Source organism: Dromiciops gliroides, chromosome 3, assembly GCF_019393635.1.
Source record: "Dromiciops gliroides isolate mDroGli1 chromosome 3, mDroGli1.pri, whole genome shotgun sequence".
NCBI classification, from domain to species: domain Eukaryota; kingdom Metazoa; phylum Chordata; class Mammalia; order Microbiotheria; family Microbiotheriidae; genus Dromiciops; species Dromiciops gliroides.
In genome coordinates this window covers 358,850,453-358,868,465 of record NC_057863.1, presented here as the reverse complement: position 1 = coordinate 358,868,465, position 18,013 = coordinate 358,850,453, and the positions used below count along the sequence as shown (strand labels likewise).

Here is an 18,013-nt window from a genome sequence, read left to right as displayed (position 1 = left end):
CCGCCTCTTCCCTCCTTGCCCCGTTAGAAACCCCGTCTCGTTATAATCTCAGTCTTTTGCAGAGCATGCTGTGTCCCTTGCACTCAGTTTGGAAATACAAACCAATGCTAACCCCAATGTGAGGAGCTGGGAAAGCGAGCGACCTTTTCCCAGACCCGGGGGATGGTGGAGTTGGCGGGCGGGGGCGGGAGAATCGTTCCACTTTGTCTATGCATTTAGGTGAGAGCTCCAGCTCTGAAATGGGAGGGGCTCTTTTCCTTAATGCGTTTTATTTTAGAGGGCCCTTCCTGTTTTGAATATATTAAAACAGCAAATATTGTCTTGCATGTAATATGGGGGGGGGGCTCCGACACTAGATGTGTAAATTAGGGTAACCTAATAGGCGCTAAAAAGGATGAAGAAGGTTGCTCTCTCTTCCCCACCCCAGCAGCCGCGTTATACTGGAAGCAGCTCTCCCGGGCGGTTCGAGTCCCTTTTTATCCCGGGAACCTGTATAATCAACCTCCTCAGCTTCAGGGGCTGGAGGCGGCCCGATTCCCTCCGCCTAATCCCTCCCTCTCTGCCTCCGCCCCCTCCTCCTTTCCCCGCTCCAGCTCCAATTCAGGCTCTTCCCCTCCCTCTTCTTTTGCCTCCCCCTCCTCCCCAGTCTTGCCGCTCCCGGAGGGCGGGGCATTCCGTTATCCAGGTTGCGGGGCCAGCGAGCGGGCAGGAGGGGAAAGCCCCGGACCCTGGATGCTGCAAAAGCGTCTGGGCTTGGGGTTGGGTGGACAGAGCCCTTTATGCAGGTTGCGGGGCCCGCTATTGGGGCCCGGTGCTCTGCATAGCGGCCAGTAGGGTGCTGGCGGGTAAGCAGCGCGGCGCGGGTTATGCAGGTTCCGGGGCTCCCCGCCCCCCCTCAGCCTCCCCGCCCCCCTGTGTTGTCGCCTCTCCCTCTCGCTGCTTCACTTCACGGGGCGAACATGGCGCACAGCTGTCGGTGGCGCTTCCCCGCCCGGCCCGGGACCACCGGGGGCGGCGGCGGCGGGGGGCGCCGGGGCCTAGGGGGCGCCCCGCGGCAACGCGTCCCAGCCCTACTGCTTCCCCCCGCGCCCCCGGCCGGCGGCGGGGGCCCCGGGACGCCCCCCTCCCCCCCGGCCGTGGCGGCGGCCGCGGCGGCGGCGGGAAGCAGCGGGGCCGGGGCTCCGGGGGGAGCGGCCTCCGCCGCCTCCTCCTCCTCTGTCTCCTCCGCCTCCTCCTCCTCCGCCGCCGCCGCCGCCGCCGCCTCCTCCTCCTCCACAGCCGCTTCTGCAGCCCCGTCGTCGTCGTCCGCTTCGTCTGCGTCTTCGTCGTTGTCCTCAGCCTCCTCAGGGCCGGCCCTGCTGCGAGTGGGCCCCGGCTTCGACGCGGCGCTGCAGGTCTCGGCCGCCATCGGCACCAATCTGCGCCGGTTCCGGGCCGTATTCGGGGAGAGCGGCGGGGGAGGCGGCAGCGGAGAGGTAAGGGGGCGGGGGAGCCCCCAGCCCGGGGTCCCGACCCTCTGCGGAGCCCCCAGACCCACCCTCCCCCTCCACCCCTCCTTTTCGAGTACAGAGCATCCCGATCAGGGGACCACCCCGGCCCGGAGTCGGCGCCCTTCCCATCTTGGGACCCCCTCCCCTCCCGTGCGAGGACAGACCCCTCGGGAAGCCCTCGCCCCGGGCATGGCTCCTGCCAAGGGCAGACACTATCCATGACGACTCCCCAAAAATAAATAAAGAGAAACAGAAGCCCAGCTCTGGGCACAGACCTCCCCTACCCCCTTCGGGTTTCCCATCCCGGGGCTGATCCCCTCCTCCCTTTGACCAGATTACCTCATCCTAGTAAGATTCCTCCCTCCTCCCATCCTAGAGACCTGATCCCGCCACATCCCCGCCTCTCTCTCCCGGCAGATGTTTTACTCCTGGGGCAGTTTCCCTTTAGGACATCCCTCCCGAGGAAGGCCTTAGTGGGAGCTGCGTGCCTGCCCCTCACCCTTGGGGGCAGATGCTAGCCCGGCACCCCTCATTCCAATTCCTGCCCCTCCCTTCTTTTTCATCGTCCTAGCGATCTTTTCACCCCGTTCCCCATCCAGAGCCCCGTATTCCCAACCACTCCCCTTCCATTTTCCCCACCCAGAGTAGCTAGACCTTCCCTCATCTTCCCAGCTACTCCCCGAAAATGCCTTTCCTTTCCCTTCTCTCTTCCTCCTCCTCCTCCATCTCCATCTCCTACCCCGCAACCTCCGAAGAGAACGTTGATCCCCTCTTGGAGGGCAGTATAGATTACCAACCTTTAAGGGGTACAGATATCTATCAAGAGAGGGAAAGAACCCTATTTCAACTCCACCCTTCCCTGGCTCTAGAGAAAAGGATTAGCGACATGTAGGGAAAAGAGCCCGCTCCTGTTCCCTTTCCGAGCTCAGAAGAGAGAAGAGTGGCGCCCCCCCCCCCAGCCCCTGCAGGTTTTCCCTCCAGCTCTGGGGAAGGGGGCCCTAAGAGGGGAGGCGGGAGGGGGCACTCAGCATCCTCCTCCCAGGGGAAGCAGCTGCTCTCCTACCCCACCCACTGCGCCTGGGAGCACGCAGCCTCCAACCCTGGCTCCCTCCCGCCCTCTGCTTCTTTTTTTCAGTCATTTGATTATTGATCCATTTCTTTCCAGGCCAATCCTAAGGTTTGGAAAGAGTGGGAGAAGCAGGGTTGGGGTTGAGCAGGGCAGATAAAGGGACAGTTTTCCTTTAATATGGGTTGGTGGTTGCTGGTGGTTGGGGAGAAAGCAGAGGATATGAGACAGACCCTGCCAGAAAGAATAAGGCTCTTCTTTTAATGGGATTGATAATAGGTGAATAGCTTGCTCTTCTCTCCCTTTTATCCATTAGTATTTGGGTGAGAATCTCAGTGTTGGGGTGTTGTTGAACACCCTTTTAACTGAATAAAGTTGCCCAGGGAAGGGAAGTTGAGTTCAGGTCCAGGCAGTGGCATTGCTGCATTTGTTTTCCATTGGATATAGAGGGGGAGTTTTGATTCACAGGGATGGGGATGGGGATGGGGTGGGGAGATGCAGGGAGGAGGAAGAGCAGCTGCTAGGAGTTGAAGGGAAGGGGGGTTAAGGGGTACTGTTCTGTAGTACACTTGATTGAAACAGAAAGGGAAAGATAACCAGCCGTTTCCTGCGTGCTCTGCCGTTGGTGCACACAGAATATCCTCGGCAAAGCCCCCTTGTTCCCTATTGTACCCTGTACCCCTTTTAGATGTACTCAGAGACCCTGGGAAGAAGGGGAGGGAGGAGACAAGGGACCCAGGCCCCTCCTTTGCAAGAAGGAGCTGGCATTTTTCAGTTGTTAGTCTTCCTGCCTCTCTGTCTCTGTCTCTCTGTCTCTCTCTTTCTCTCTTTTTCTTTTTTTTTTTTTTTTTTTGGAGTGTTTCTAAGGCAGCCTGGTCAGGAGACTGACAACAACCCGCCTTTTGACAGAGCAAGGAGGACATGATGGGGGCGTGTTTCTTGCTATGTAGCTAGCTGCAGCGTCCCTTTTCCCTGACTCTCTTCTCTATCTCCACCTCCTTTTTCCCAGCCTTCAGAAGGCAACTGCAGTCAGAAGGATTGTTTGAGACTATTTATTGGTTGCTGTAGATTATTATTTTTTTTTGAAAGGCCAATTCTGTATTTTTTAAGCTAACAACACAGATCCCATGTAGTTGGAGAACCAAAGGCCTCATACATGACAAAAAGACTGAACCGTTCAGGTTACTTGCATGGAGTTGGTGCTTAAATGTGAGTTGATTTTGCTTTTTTAAAAAAGATACAGCAGCAAAAAAAATAGACTTTTAATTTACCTGCTTATTTTCAGAACTGAGATTTGCCTGATAATATCAATTTTAGCTCCATGTTTATTGCAATATAATAGAGAAGCTTTCTTTTGAAGGCAGCTAGTTAGTCTACTTAAAGGGTGTCATAAGAAACATTTTCTTCTTGTCTGGCATGCTTATATTTTGTGTTTAAGGACTAACTGCATCACTAAATGTTTATATATTTCAAAGGTTGTTGTTACATACTATAGCAGTAAATCATAGTTTTTCCATAAACTGGTTAGAAAGAGATCCACCTGTATTCAGGGACTTAATGTTTGGCCATCACAGTATTTTACTTGTTTTCTTGTGACAGACTTTAAAGTTTTAAACAGATGCCAACAACATCCTACCCATTAATATTATGAGTTGATGGGAAATAATATTTTAATTAATAGTAATTTAGAGGGCAATGTTGAATAAGAAACAGCAGCTATTTCAAATAAAGTTTTATGAACAGGAGGGTTCCCTGCCAAAAAAAAAACTTCTGCCTTAACATTAATAGCTACTGTGAGTGAAGATGAGACCTGTTCCCTTAAAGCATTGCTTTTCAGTGTCTTTACGCTGAGTGACCTTTTCCTCTGGTCATCTTTTTTAATGGAAGTAAACTAACTTTGTATTTATAGGATTTGCTAAGTATGAAATCATGGCAGTTCTGCCCTCTAAACTTCATTTCTTTCTAAAGAAAATTTTGCAACATTTCTTGCAAGTTAATCATAAAGTATGACTTTCTATCCAATATTCAATTTAGCTTACATGTTTTTTCAACATTTCAAGGAACTAGGTATTGAGTTGTTCTGTCACAATCTCACTTGGATTTAATAGGAATGGGTGATAGATATTAAACCAAGACCATTTTGGAATGCTTAGCTTTTCAAAAAGACCTGCATTTGAACTCCATTATTCTTTTTGCTTGACTGATGTAAAATCATGTCTTGTACAATTAAAATTATTACATTAATAGTCACAGCTTTAGTGTGCCAGTTGGAGCCTTCAGAAAACTTAACAGCTTTTACTTCTCTTTACCAAGAGGAGACCTCTCCTTAACTATAACAGTTCTCTTGTTCTTTCCTGTTTTGATTAGGAAATATCTGGGTGATATCTCATATTGATATGTAAGAATTCTTGATAATAAAACTATTGATAAATGTGTTGATTTCTTTGACTTTTAAGAATAGGTATCTCTGTGCTCCTATTGTATCATTTTCTACTCAAGTACCAGAAATTAAGGTTAAATGATACTAAGAAGTTTTGGATGTCTTTTTTATATTGCAGCCTGCCCCCTCCCCCTCATCACCAGTCCTATTTCATAATATAGTACCTTTCTAAAGTCTGTCTCATTTGAACTTAATGCTCTAATATCTGACCATGGAAATACCAGTAAATGAAGAAAAATATAGTATCTTCTGTTGGGTTAATGGTTCTGCTTTTTGTCCTTTGTTGTTAACATCATTCATTACTTGGTTTGTTGTTGTTGTTGTTGTTGTTTTAATTGGACCTGTAGTCTTTTCTGAAACTGAAAGTTTATATTTCTGCTTTAAACTTTTGTTTTGGGATTTGGTAGTATGAGCCATAGAACTGGCAGATTCTCTGGTTTTAGATCTTTGGCATAAGGGACACAGCAACTGGGATTCAAATAATTTTATATTTAGAGTTAACAGGCGATGGCTAGCCAGTGACAGCTTGGATAGTAACCATAAAGAAAGACATCTTGATTTATAGTCTTTAGGGAATAGTGGAAAGAGCACTGGACAGGAACTCTAGTTCTAGTCCTGAATTTACCACTAAGTAGCTGTGTGATTTTGGACAAGTTACTTAGCCTCTAAGGGCCTGAGTTTCCTTGTCCTTTATAAAGTGAAATGATGGGATTAGGTAAGGTCTTTGGTCATTTCCACTTTTAAAATGATAAATTCTATTGATTATGCTGGCCATGGGGTGGAAAAACTTTTGGTGGACTGATAAATTCAATGTATTTATATGTGACTGCATGATATGACTATAACCTTATGGTTTTAATATGTAATTTAAACTGTTTGGAATACCATTCTAATACTTACAGCATGTTAGAATCTTTCAGCAAATTATAAATATAACATATAACCTTTTACCTTTTTGTGATAGGTGGATTTTAGTAGGGTTACTTTCATTTGTAATCTAGAACATGGGATGCATGCATGTATTATATTTATTGTGTAAGCAACTTCTTACTATTGCTTTAAAGTTTTCTGAGCCTACCAATTGTTATCCCTTCTAGCCTAATAAAATGATAAAGAAGTAAAAATTTTATTCTGATTACAACATATGGCGATTTTTAACTGGACATATATTAAAACTGAATTGCAACTCTTTTAAGTGGTGTGTGTGTGTGTGTGTGTGTGTTTTCAGCGAAAGTGGCAATTTAGCAGGTGTAGAACAGGTGAAGGCTTTTGCATTTTGAGTTACTGTGTTAAAGAAGATCCAATAGCATAAAGATAGATTGGATGATTTGTTTTGAAGCCTCAGTAGGCTGATGCATTAGAAGAGAAAGTAGCTTTCTTAACTGCCAGCCAAACCTAAGTACAGATGAAGCTGAGAACACAAAGATAATAGGAATAAAGGAAAGAACATTGGACTGAAACTCAGAAGCCCTGAGTTCCAATATGGACTGTCACTAACTTTCTCCATTAATCACCTAATCTTTCAGTGCCTCAGTTCCTCAATCTGCAAAATGTGCAGGGGTTAGATTAGATCTGTATGGTCCTTTCCATGAAATTCTGTGATTTCTTCTTTATCTTAAATTTTGGTCACATTTTAGTTTGCTTTTCTAAATTATCTAGAAAGTTAGTGTCAAGAATGACTGCTTGGTGGTTCTGTTTGTCAGTTTGGTCCACCATAGTTACTAAAGAAATTTCTGTTGTAGGATTTTATTAATTTTTTTGGCAGTGGGAAAACTTATTCTAACACTCTGACTTTACAGATGAAGGAACTGGGGCTTATAAAGGTTGAATTAAATGACTTGTTCAAAATGATCCATCACCAATAGTGTCAGAGCCAAGACTCACTCATGTCTCAACTTTCTAGCCAGTGTTCTTTTCACTATACCATTACTGCCTTGCATGTGAGACTATATTGTGTGGACAAAATGAGTGACTTTTTTTGAAAAGCTTCTTTTCTGACATGTTCACTGCAAATTTGACTAATTCCATTTGTAAGAAAAATTAAAATCAAATTATAAACCACAGTCTTAGGAACCAATAGTCACCCAAGCATTTTCGCAGTATTCAGAAGCCTTCTTGTTAGGCTAAGATTTGTTTTCATGTTTTTAATGCTGGAGATTCCTGTCTGCCCAACAAGGAAGTTATTTTGCTCTGGGTGGAATGCTCCTTCAGTAGTACAGACTCCTAAAAAGTTAAAAGAAAGAATTCAGTATACCAATATATCTATAAACACAAACTGAGAAAACTGACTTTGCAAAGAAATAATAGTTTTAATATGCTATGAAAGGAAGCTCTTCATCTGGATTGCACTCATCATCAGAAACATTTGGCTTCTTGGGCCTCCTACAGATCCCTAGGATTTTTTCCCATCTTACTTTCTGAACAAGTGAACCAGCTCATGACACTTCTGTGCCACTTTCTTCCACTTTAACATTAATGTTAAACCCCAGCCAGTTCAATTCAACAAGCGTTCATTACATATCTACTATCTGGTAGGCCATAGGGAATAAAAATCAGCCTGTGCCCTTAAGAGCCTACATTGTGCCGTCCAGTAGGAACCCATCATCTCTAGTAGTGTGACATGTGATTTGAAGATGAAGAGAGTAGTCCCATCTTTGCTTCCTCTCCATCTTTTCAGTCCCTCAGGCTGTCCTACAGAGCAGCTGTGCAGGCTCCACACCAACTGCATTCTTTACCCTGTGGCTACAGGGGATGCAGTAATGCTAGTCACTTGCTCTAAGGCATAACGGACCAAACTAGTTTGCTCCCTTTTGGAGACTTACTAAATATTAATTGTAGGTCTCCTAATTAAGATCTATTTGTTCTGCTCATATTCCAGTAATGTTGGCATAGTTCACCTTTCTAGTATTTAACTCAGTACTTCCCTTCAGGGCTTTCCTCAGATACCTTGTTTATTTTCTTTTTTTTTTTTTCATGGATGGAGATCATATTTGCCAGTGTTTTGAAATTTGGAGAATTTATGTCAAGATTGATGAGACTTTTCAGTGTTTGTTATTTTAACAGATTAAGAAAAATTAAATTACTGGTGTGCTTAGCATAACTTGCTACATTTAATTCAGGTACTTAATCCTTTATGCCCTACACTTACGTATTAATTGATATGTTTAGGTTATGATTCAAAACATATTCATTGGCTTTTTATCTAGTTTGGCTTTAAGGAGGTTTGACTAGTAAGTCTTGACCTGGAGTGATCGATAGTGGTTTTTTGTGATTTTAAGGACATGTAGTTTGGGGAAAGAGAAATGGCCAGTGTGCAAGTTGAACTTACAGTTAAAATTAATCTAGGGCATCAGGAATGTTGGAATTGGTTTCTCTTGAAGCCTTAGATCAGAACAGGGTTGGGCTGGCTTTCTAGTTTTGTTTCTGAATGTTAGAAAGGAGAAGCAAATGTTTCATTTGGCATAGGGTATATTTTTGGTTTCATTTAAACTTATATATCATGTTAGTGCTAGAAATCTAGTATGCCCTTTGAAAATAGCTATCCTGTGGAATGCTAGAGAGGAAATTGTCTTTCATTTAGAGAAAAAAAAATTTAAATCCTTCACCTGCACCTATATGGTTTCATTGATCAGGTCAATATAAGGCAGTCAGACAATGGATTTCTTTTTTTGTTATTTCATTGGTTGTGAAGAAGGCCTGAAAAAAGGAAATACAGGATCTTTTATTGCATGTGTTAAAGCTGGAGGTCAGAGCTGTTGTACCTGAGTGGGTGGTTTTATGGCCTAATTCTCTAATTGCCTGCATTTATGACACTGTCAGTGCTGTTGGCCCTGTTGCTGAGGTAGATTATGTTGGAAATAGGGAGAAAAAAGGAATCCTTTTGTCACTCTTCTAATTTTTACCCTCAATCAAGTCTCTTAAGCAGACACTGAGGAAATATCCAGACACTTGGGACTGAATGAACAACATCCTATAAAACAGTCCTTTATGTTTTTAAGAAGGATATGCTGCTTTTCTTGACCCATCCCAAGAAATCCATACCACCACTATTAAATATTTTAAAGATCTTTGGTACATTGTCAGGTTACAAACTAGGAGAAGCCAACTATGAAGTTGCCAAAAGATTCAACCACTGCCTCCGGTTTTGTTTTTGAGGTGAAGATATTTAAAAGCAGCGTAGTATTGTATGCTGTCTACTTTGGATGGTACAAAATTCTTATAGCACAGAATGAGATTTTTAAATGTTGTTTCTTGGAGATTCGGTTTTACTTATTATATGCGTAAATTACTGCATTATCAAGTTTTACTTTTAGGGAAAAAGGCAATGAGAGCAGAAATGCAAGAGTTAGTAGGCAGTTAGTACTGTTGGTGTGTATGAAAATCCCCCTTCCCTAGAAATGAGTGGTTTTTCTATATGACAAGTTAAAGGGATTTCCCCAGATATCTTACTTTTAGTTATTGTTGCTACCCTTCTCCCTTATAAAGTAACTGAAGGTAGAGTTGATCTTAAAACTTCAACTAGATCTGCTCCATTAGCATTGGAGTGCTTTAAGCATTGATCAGATTATCCATTTTCCCTTATTTTTATGGAATTAATGTTTTGTGGGAATTTTCAGGTAGTATCTCATTTGATGTCTGTTTTATTATATCTTCTTACTGCTCTTATTGCCAAATTTTTACTTATTTTAAAAGATGCATCCTCTTGCATTGCTGGACAGAGATTCCTCACCCAATTTTGTTGGATGTCCATTCAATCCCAATTTTATTAGGTGGGGAAGCCCTCTGTTAAAACAAATGGATTTATCTTTTCATTGATTACAAATACCAATTGTTCCCTATAGCAGTGAAACCACCCCATTCTTATCCCTCTCCTCTTTTTTTTTTTTTTTTTTTTTTGCGGGGCAATGGGGGTTAAGTGACTTGCCCAGGGTCACACAGCTAGTGAGTGAGTGTCAAGTGTCTGAGGCTGGATTTGAACTCAGGTCCTCCCGCTGGTGCTTTATCCACTGTGCCACCTAGCTGCCCCCTTCCTCTTTTTAAAACTATTTTGTACTGAAAGTATTTTTTGGTTTTGCTCTCATTTTACAAAGACTCAAAGCAATTTTTTTGTTTGTTTGTTTTAGTGAGGCAGTTGGGGTTAAGTGACTTGCTCAGGGTCACACAGCTAGTAAGTATTAAGTGTCTGAGGCTGGATTTGAACTCAGGTACTCCTGACTCCAGGGCCGGTACTCTATCCACTGCACCACCTAGCTGCCCCTTTTTTTTGGTTTTTGGTTTTGTTTTTTTGGGTTTTTGACTCAAAGCAATTTTAACTGTCTTCCTTTATTTGGAAGGATAGCATTAACTGTTAGGAATCATTTCCTCCCTTCCTTTTCTCAGTTCTAAAATCTTAGAAGAAGGATAACTGGTATTGGAATACTTCCTATCTATTGAGAGGTGATGAATTATGGTTCTGGAATGTTACATGTTCTTTCAATTGATTGGATTGCTTAACTGGGTTTGGAGAGGTTGATACTCTAGGGAGGGGTTTATTGGGAAGTGACTTTGGTGTAAACTTTGTTTTAAAATTAAAATAGAGATGTTATATAACTCACTTATATAACTTGAAAGATACTTAAGCATTCATTTACTTAGCACTTATATATCTACATATACACATATTTCAAAGTTCTGTCTACTCAATAGTATTTGATTAATCTTCAAACTAAGCTAAAAACAAACACAAATTTGCAGTATTTTTATTATTAAGTTATCAAGATATTTGACAACCTTTCTGAGTTAGGTTAATAAAGGACAAACTATTCAGACTTCACAAAATCTCTTTGGCTAGGGTTTTTTTAATATCTGAGAAAAACAACATGCTAATTAGAAACCATCATAAAGATCAAATTCTGTCAGATTAATCTGTGATGATTTGATGGTAAATTAAGAGGAAACAATGGCTTTAATAAATCTTGACTTTAGCAATGTTTTTGAACCTGTTTCAAGTCATATACTTATCAACAAACTGGGTGACAGTATAGAAATAAATACCATTTTTAGCCCTGAGAGTCAGGATTCAAATTCAGATTGCCTGACTTAAAAATCCAGTGCCTTTCTTGTACATTAAAAACTTTGGGGGGGGGGGAGCAGCTAGGTGGCGCAGTGGATAGAGCAGTGGCCCTGGAGTCAGGAGTACCTGAGTTCAAATTCCACTTCAGACACTTAACACTTACTAGCTGTGTGACCCTGGGCAAGTCACTTAACCCCAATTGCCTCACTAAAAAAAAAAGAAAGAAAGAAAAAAGAAAAAAAACTTAAAAAAAAAAGCAAACTATCAAAATCTGAACCTATGAAACAGATTCACTAGGAGCTTTCCTCATGATTATTCACTTTATGAAATGATTGTCTGTAGGTTTCATTTAAATAGTCAGTCTTATTGTATTTAAAATATAATCCAATTTACAAAAGTTTGTTGTCCACATAGTCACTCTGGAATATATTTCTTCAATTTATTATGTAACTCTGGGTGAACCTGTAAATAGATGCAATCAATCAATCTATTAAGGCTAGGCACAAGAGACAAAAATGAAGTAGTCCTTGCCTCAAGGAGCTTCAATTCTTTGGGAAAGGATGATGTACACATATATAAGTATATACAAAAGAAATGTGTTACAATGAGGAGGCGGGTACTTGCCAAGTGGATCAGGAAAGACCTCACATAGAGGGTGGTGCTTCAGCTGAACTTTAAGAAAAGTTAAGAAATAGAGGCGAGGAGGGAATATATTCCAGGCACGAGGAACAGCTTTTGTGTGTGATGATTGATTGGACCATAGAGTTAGGTGTGGGTAAATAGTGTACAATAAACTTGAACCAACTTAGGTTATGAAGGACTTTAAATACCAAATAGAGGAATTTGTATTTGAACCAGGAGGTTATAGAGAGGCAGTGGAATGACATTGTGCTTTAGGAATATTACTTTGACAGCTTTTTGGAAGCTGCATTGGAGAAAGGAGAGCCGTGAGGCAGGGAAATAAGTTAGGAGATCATTGCAATAGTTCAGGTGAGAGACATGGAATATGGAAGATGTTCATGGCTGAAAATTAAGGTCTTCTACCAGATTATAAAATGAATACATATAATAGTTATTTTTATACTTATAAAAATGTGATTCTGTTAAGGAGTTGCTATACAGTTGGCATGAAGTTATCCTTCATATGTTTACCTGTTTAATAGTTTAGGGAACAGCACCGGAATTAAAAGAGGACCTATGTTCAAATCCTGACTCTTACAATTTACTATTTTGTGATCTTGGGCTAGTCAGTTAACCTTTTGGGGCTTTGTTTTCTTAATTTTTAAAAGAGGTTGCCCTAGATGGCCTCCAAGTTCTCTTCTAGCCCTAAAATCTCTGGGACTATGATCTCTTACTTGATAATCATACTTATTTCTGAGTTTCTTAAATTGAGGGATGTATAGACCTTGAAGAGAGTCAGAGATATTACAAAAGTTACTAAGGGATTGGAATATGAAGAAAGGTTAAAGGAACTGTGTCATTTAGTTAAGAAGTTGGAAAGCAACTTAATAACTTTCTTCAAATAAAAAGGATATTTTAATGGATAACGGTGACCAGCTGTTTCTACTGAGTCTAGAGTAAGAGCAAATGAGTTTTAGATGTAGTAGGAGGAATTTTAGATACATAAAAAAGATTCTTAGTAGAGGAGGTTACTGAAGGAAATTATATCATTTTATTATCTTCTTTGGAAGTTTACCTGGAGTAGTTTAGGTATAGAACTGTCTCCACTAGATGAAGTCTCAAGGTACATTCTAGTTCTGTGAGAAGATAACTGTATATCTGGTTATCTTGAATTTTATGTTTTTTGTGTGTACTACAGAGGGACTGGTACAGGATAGTAGTTACTCAGTAAATATTTGTGGATTTAATTGTTCAGTTTAGGGTATTTATCTTATTTGAGGTATCTTAAATTTCCATTAAAAAGTTTGTGATATTTGATTACTATATTGGGAGAAGTAGTATGTTTTCTGTATTGTGTATCAGCAGAGATTTCCTGCTAATTATATGGAAATATATAAACATAGTTAAGTGGAGCCCAGAGATGAATCTTAAATTATCAAGAAAAGTATGGGTAAGAGGGGAAGCTAGGTGGTGCAGTAAATAGAGCACCAGCCCTGGATTCAGGAGGACCTGAGTTCAAATGTGGCCTCAGACTCTTGACACATTTACTAGCTGTGTGACCCTGGGCAAGTCACTTAACCCTCATTTGCCCTGCCCAAATAAAAAAAGGAAAAGAAAAGTATGGGTGTAATCTTACATTAGAAAATTGACTGTAATTGGTCACAGCTCTTGTGCCTATTCTTTTCCATAACTTGTAATTGGCATAATTTAGAAAATCCCCTTTAGAGGTATTTGCTTATGAAGAGTTTTATTAGAAGGTATTGTAAGTCCTTCCCAATCCAACACGTTTGCTTCATGTGAATGAGGGTTATAAAGGCTTCTGTTCCTTGGTTTTTGAGGCCAGAAGAAGCCTTGTTGTAGTCAGAATGAAACCTTTTTACGATGTGTTGGGTTGCAAAAAGCATTTCCTGCATAGTCAGAATGAAAATTGTGAATTAGGATTATTCATATAGATAACTAAAAGTTTAGGCAGAATTGATATGGTGCCAGGATATTTTCCTACCAATTCTCACCTCTAAAATCTTGAGGAAATAAATATGGAGTATTTTCATTTAGGAATAGATTTTTAAATAATTTGATTCCCTTCTTTTAGGTGAGTTGACAATAATATTTAAGTTCAATAACATAATAACATTCAAGGTTTCTTATATTTCATATGAGATTGAAAAACAAGCTTATTATCTATCTCTTCACCTAAACTTGCTGCTTCTTAATTCACCATATATTTCTTTCTATGGCATCACCATTCACCCTTGTCTCCTATTTTCATAGTTTTGGTGTTATCTTTGACTCTTCCCTCTCCATCACTTTGTACATTCAATGAGATAACGATGACCTTTGATTCTTCTGTAACATCTTTCACATTTCTTGCTTCCTCTGTATTCCCAGTGCCACCACCTTAGTAGAGGCTCTCATTACCACCAGCCCAGACAAGTATAAGATCCCGCTAGGAAGTATTCCTTTTTCTTCCCTATCAGCCTTATTTCATTTCTCAGTGTTTTTTCCAAACCTATTTTCTCATTAAGCCACCTACATCAGAGATGTCAAACACATCAGCAGGTGGCTTGCAGTACTCGAAGTATGGCCTGAACGGGATTGAAATATAATTGGGAAATATTTAATCAAATAAATAAAAATAGATAACATTTCATTTTAAAACTAATTCAATATGTGGCTCACAGAGATCTTTATGTTCATATTAGTGGCTCCCATTACTGTTTGAGTTTTACAGTATTGGCCTGTATCATCCATTTCTCCTTCCTCTTAGCAGAAAATATTGAGGCCATCCATGTCTTTTCCCCAACTCCACACTCTAAATAATTTGAGCATTAACATAATTTTGCTTTACTCTCAGAGAGTAAAGTTAACTTGCGTCTCATCTTATACCTTCCATCCTATTGCCGTTTTTATCATCCCCTCTCTTTCTCTTTCAGTCTCCTTAGTCATTGGCTTCTTCCTTATAGTTTACTATAAACATGCTCACATCTCTTAGATCTTTAAAAAAAATCACCATATCTTGAAACTTCTAGAAGATGAAGCCTATCTGCACTCATGTCCTTTTTCTTCACCTTTCATACTTCTAAACCTCTTGCAATCTTGCTTCCAACCTCATCACTGATCTCTAAGGATATCAGTTATATCTTTCTTTTTTTTTGTGGGGCAGTGGGGGTTAAGTGACTTGCCCAGGGTCACACAGCTAGTAAGTGTCAAGTGTCTGAGGTCAGATTTGAACTCAGGTACTCCTGACTCCAGGGCTGGTGCTCTATCCACTGTGCCACCTAGCTGCCCCCTACATCTTTCTTAAATGCCAAATTTGGTGGCCTTTTTTTGATCCTTATACTTGTTTGCCTCTCCACAGAATTCCATATTGCTGTTGACCCATCCCCTCCTCCTAGGTATCTTACCTGATTTTTCTTGAAACTACTGGGGTCAGGGGCAACTAGGTGGCACAGTGGATAAAGAACTGGCCCTGGATTCAGGGTGACCTGAGTTCAAATCTGGCCTCAGACGATTGACACTTACTAGCTGTGTGACCCTGGGCAAGTCACTTAGCCCCCATTGCCCTATCCCTCCCCCCCCCCCAAAAAAAGAAAAAGAAACTACTGGAGTCAGTCTTCCTTCCATTCCTCTGGCCACTCCACCATTCTCTTTACAGCATCATTATCTTTGTCCCATCCCACTGTGTTTATACCCTAGGGCTCTTTCCTGGATCCTCTTCTTTTTAAATTTTCTTTTTTGTTGTGAATTTAATTGTCAACAAACATGACTACATCAGTATGCTAAGGAAAAACAAAAAAGGATTGTATGTGAAACTGAACTCTTTTTAAAAAAAATAAAAGTATTTTATTTTCCAGTTAGATGTAGAAATAGTTTTTAACATTTGTTTATATAAGATTCCCAATTTCAGATTTTTCTCTCTCCCCCCACCCAGACAGCAGGTAATCTGATATAGGTTATATATACATAATAACATTAAGCATATTTCTGAATTAGTCATATTATAAGAGAAGAATCAGAGCAAAAAGAAAAACCTCAAAACAAAACCAACAGCACCAAAAACAAAAGAAATAGTATGGTCCAATCAGCATCCATATTCCACAGTTTTGGTTTTTTTTCTGGATTTGGAGAGCCTTTTTCATCATGAGTCCTTTGGAACTTTCTTGTACCATTGGATTGGTGAGAAGAATCTAGTCTATCACAGTTGATCAGCCCATAACGTTGATGATACTGTGTATAACATTCTTCTGGTTCTGCTCATCTCACTCATCATCAGTTCATGCAAGTCCTTCCAGGTTTCTCTCTTTTTTTTTTTAATAAAATAAAGTATTTTATTTTTTTTCCGTTACATGTAAAGATAGTTCTCATCTTTTGTTTATACAAGCTTTACAATTTCAGATTTTTCTCCCTCCCTTCCCCCTCCCCTAGACAGCAGGTAATCTGATATAAGTTTTTTATATATATATACACACATAAATATACACATATATATACATATATACATACATACACATAATAACATTAATCCTATTTCTGCATTAGTCATGTTATAAGAGAAAAAATCAGAGCACTGATGAAGAACCTCAAAATAGAAAAAAACAACAGCACCAAAAACAAAAGAAATAGTATGGTTCATTCAGCATCTATTCTCCACAGTTCTTTTTTTTTTTTCCTTGGATTTGGAGATCCTCTTCCATCATGAGTTCCCTCCTTCCAGGTTTCTCTGAACTCCTCCTGCTCATCATTTCTTACAGCACAATAGAATTCCATTACATTCATATACCACAATTTGTTCAGCCATTCCCCAATTGATGGACATCCCCTCGATTTCCAATTCCTTGCCACCACAAAAAGAGCAGCTATAAATATTTTTGTACACATGGGTCCTTTTCCCTTTTTTTTGATCTCTGGGGAAAAGACCCAAAAGTGATATTTCTGGGTCAAAGGGTATGCACAGCTTTATAGCCCTTTGGGCATAATTCCAAATTGCTCTGCAGAATGGTTGGATCAGTTCACAGCTCCACCAACAATGCATTAGTGTTCCAATTTTTCCACAGCTTCTCCAACATTTATTATTTTCCTTTTTTGTCATACCAGTCAATCTGATAGGTATTAGGTGGTACCTCAGAGTTGTTTTAATTTGCATTTCTCTAATCAATAGTGATTTAGAGCATTTTTTTCTTTTTCTTTCTTTTTTCTTTTTTTTTTTTTTTTTTGCAGGGCAATGGGGGTTAAGTGACTTGCCCAGGGTCACACAGCTAGTAAGTGTCAAGTGTCTGAGGCTGGATTTGAACTCAGGTCCTCCTGAATCCAGAGCCAGTGCTTTATCTACTGCGCCACCTAGCCGCCCCCCCCCCCGGGCATTTTTTCATATGGGAATAGATAGCTTTGATTTCTTCATCAGAAAACTGCCTGTTCATACCTTTGACTATTTCTCAATTGGGGAATGACTTGGATCTTATAATTTGATTTAATTCCCTATATGTTTTAGAAATGAGGCCTTTATCAGAGGTACTGGCCATAAAAATTGTTTCCCAGCTTTCTGCCTCCCTTCTGATTTTGGATGTGTTGCTTCTGTTTGTATAAAACCTTTTTAATTTAATGTAATCAAATTCATCCATTTTGCATTTCATAATATTCTCTATCTCTTGTTTGGTCATAAACTGCTCTCCTTTCCAAAGATCTGAAAGGTAGACTATTCCTTCTCCTCATTTACCTATGGTATCACCTCTTAGGTCTAAATCATGTACCCATTTTGACCTTATTTTAGTAAAAGTGTCAGATGTTGGTCTATGCCTAATTTCTGCCATACTGTCTTCCAGTTTTCCCAGCAGAAACTGTGAACTCTTATGTACAGTTTGTTTTATTTTGTAAAATGTATACAAAATTTGACACTCGTGTATCTATAATCTGATGGATTTCAGTGTTCTAGAAGTCCAACTGGCAACCCATCTTTGCCTGCCCAATCCTGTGTGACTCTTATTTATGTCCTCCCAAAAGTTCATCACAGGAGGTTCACCCAACCTAGTAGTAACAAAATTTCTTTGTGTCCCCTTCTGAATTTATTCTGTGTAGGTTTTTTTAGAGGTTTTTTGGAGCAATCGTGCCATCAGTTCTGAGAACTTGCTGCCTTTCTTCCACCATCTTGACTCCACCCCAGAAATCCCAGCATAAGAAAAACTGTGGTTTTTTAAGTGTTGTGTTGATGTTCTTTCTCCTTACCACCCCAACAATCTCACTACCCCACTAATTTGTTCTTTGTTGTTCAATCTGTTCGATATTGTCTAACTGTGACCCCATTTGGGGCTATCTTGGCAAAGATATTGGAATAGTTTGCCATTTCCTTC

General features: G+C 40.5%; 1 protein-coding gene across 1 annotated transcript in view; it reads left to right on the top strand.

The window, feature by feature from the left end:
- Positions 1 to 959: 959 nt before the first annotated feature.
- Positions 960 to 18,013, top strand: part of KMT2A (lysine methyltransferase 2A) — an 85,620-nt gene continuing 68,566 nt past the window's right edge. Inside the window, exons 1-2 of the mRNA XM_043995296.1 lie at positions 960 to 1,194; positions 1,276 to 1,475. Coding sequence (XP_043851231.1) covers positions 960 to 1,194; positions 1,276 to 1,475 — 435 coding nt within the window. The remainder of the gene's footprint in view (positions 1,195 to 1,275; positions 1,476 to 18,013) is intronic.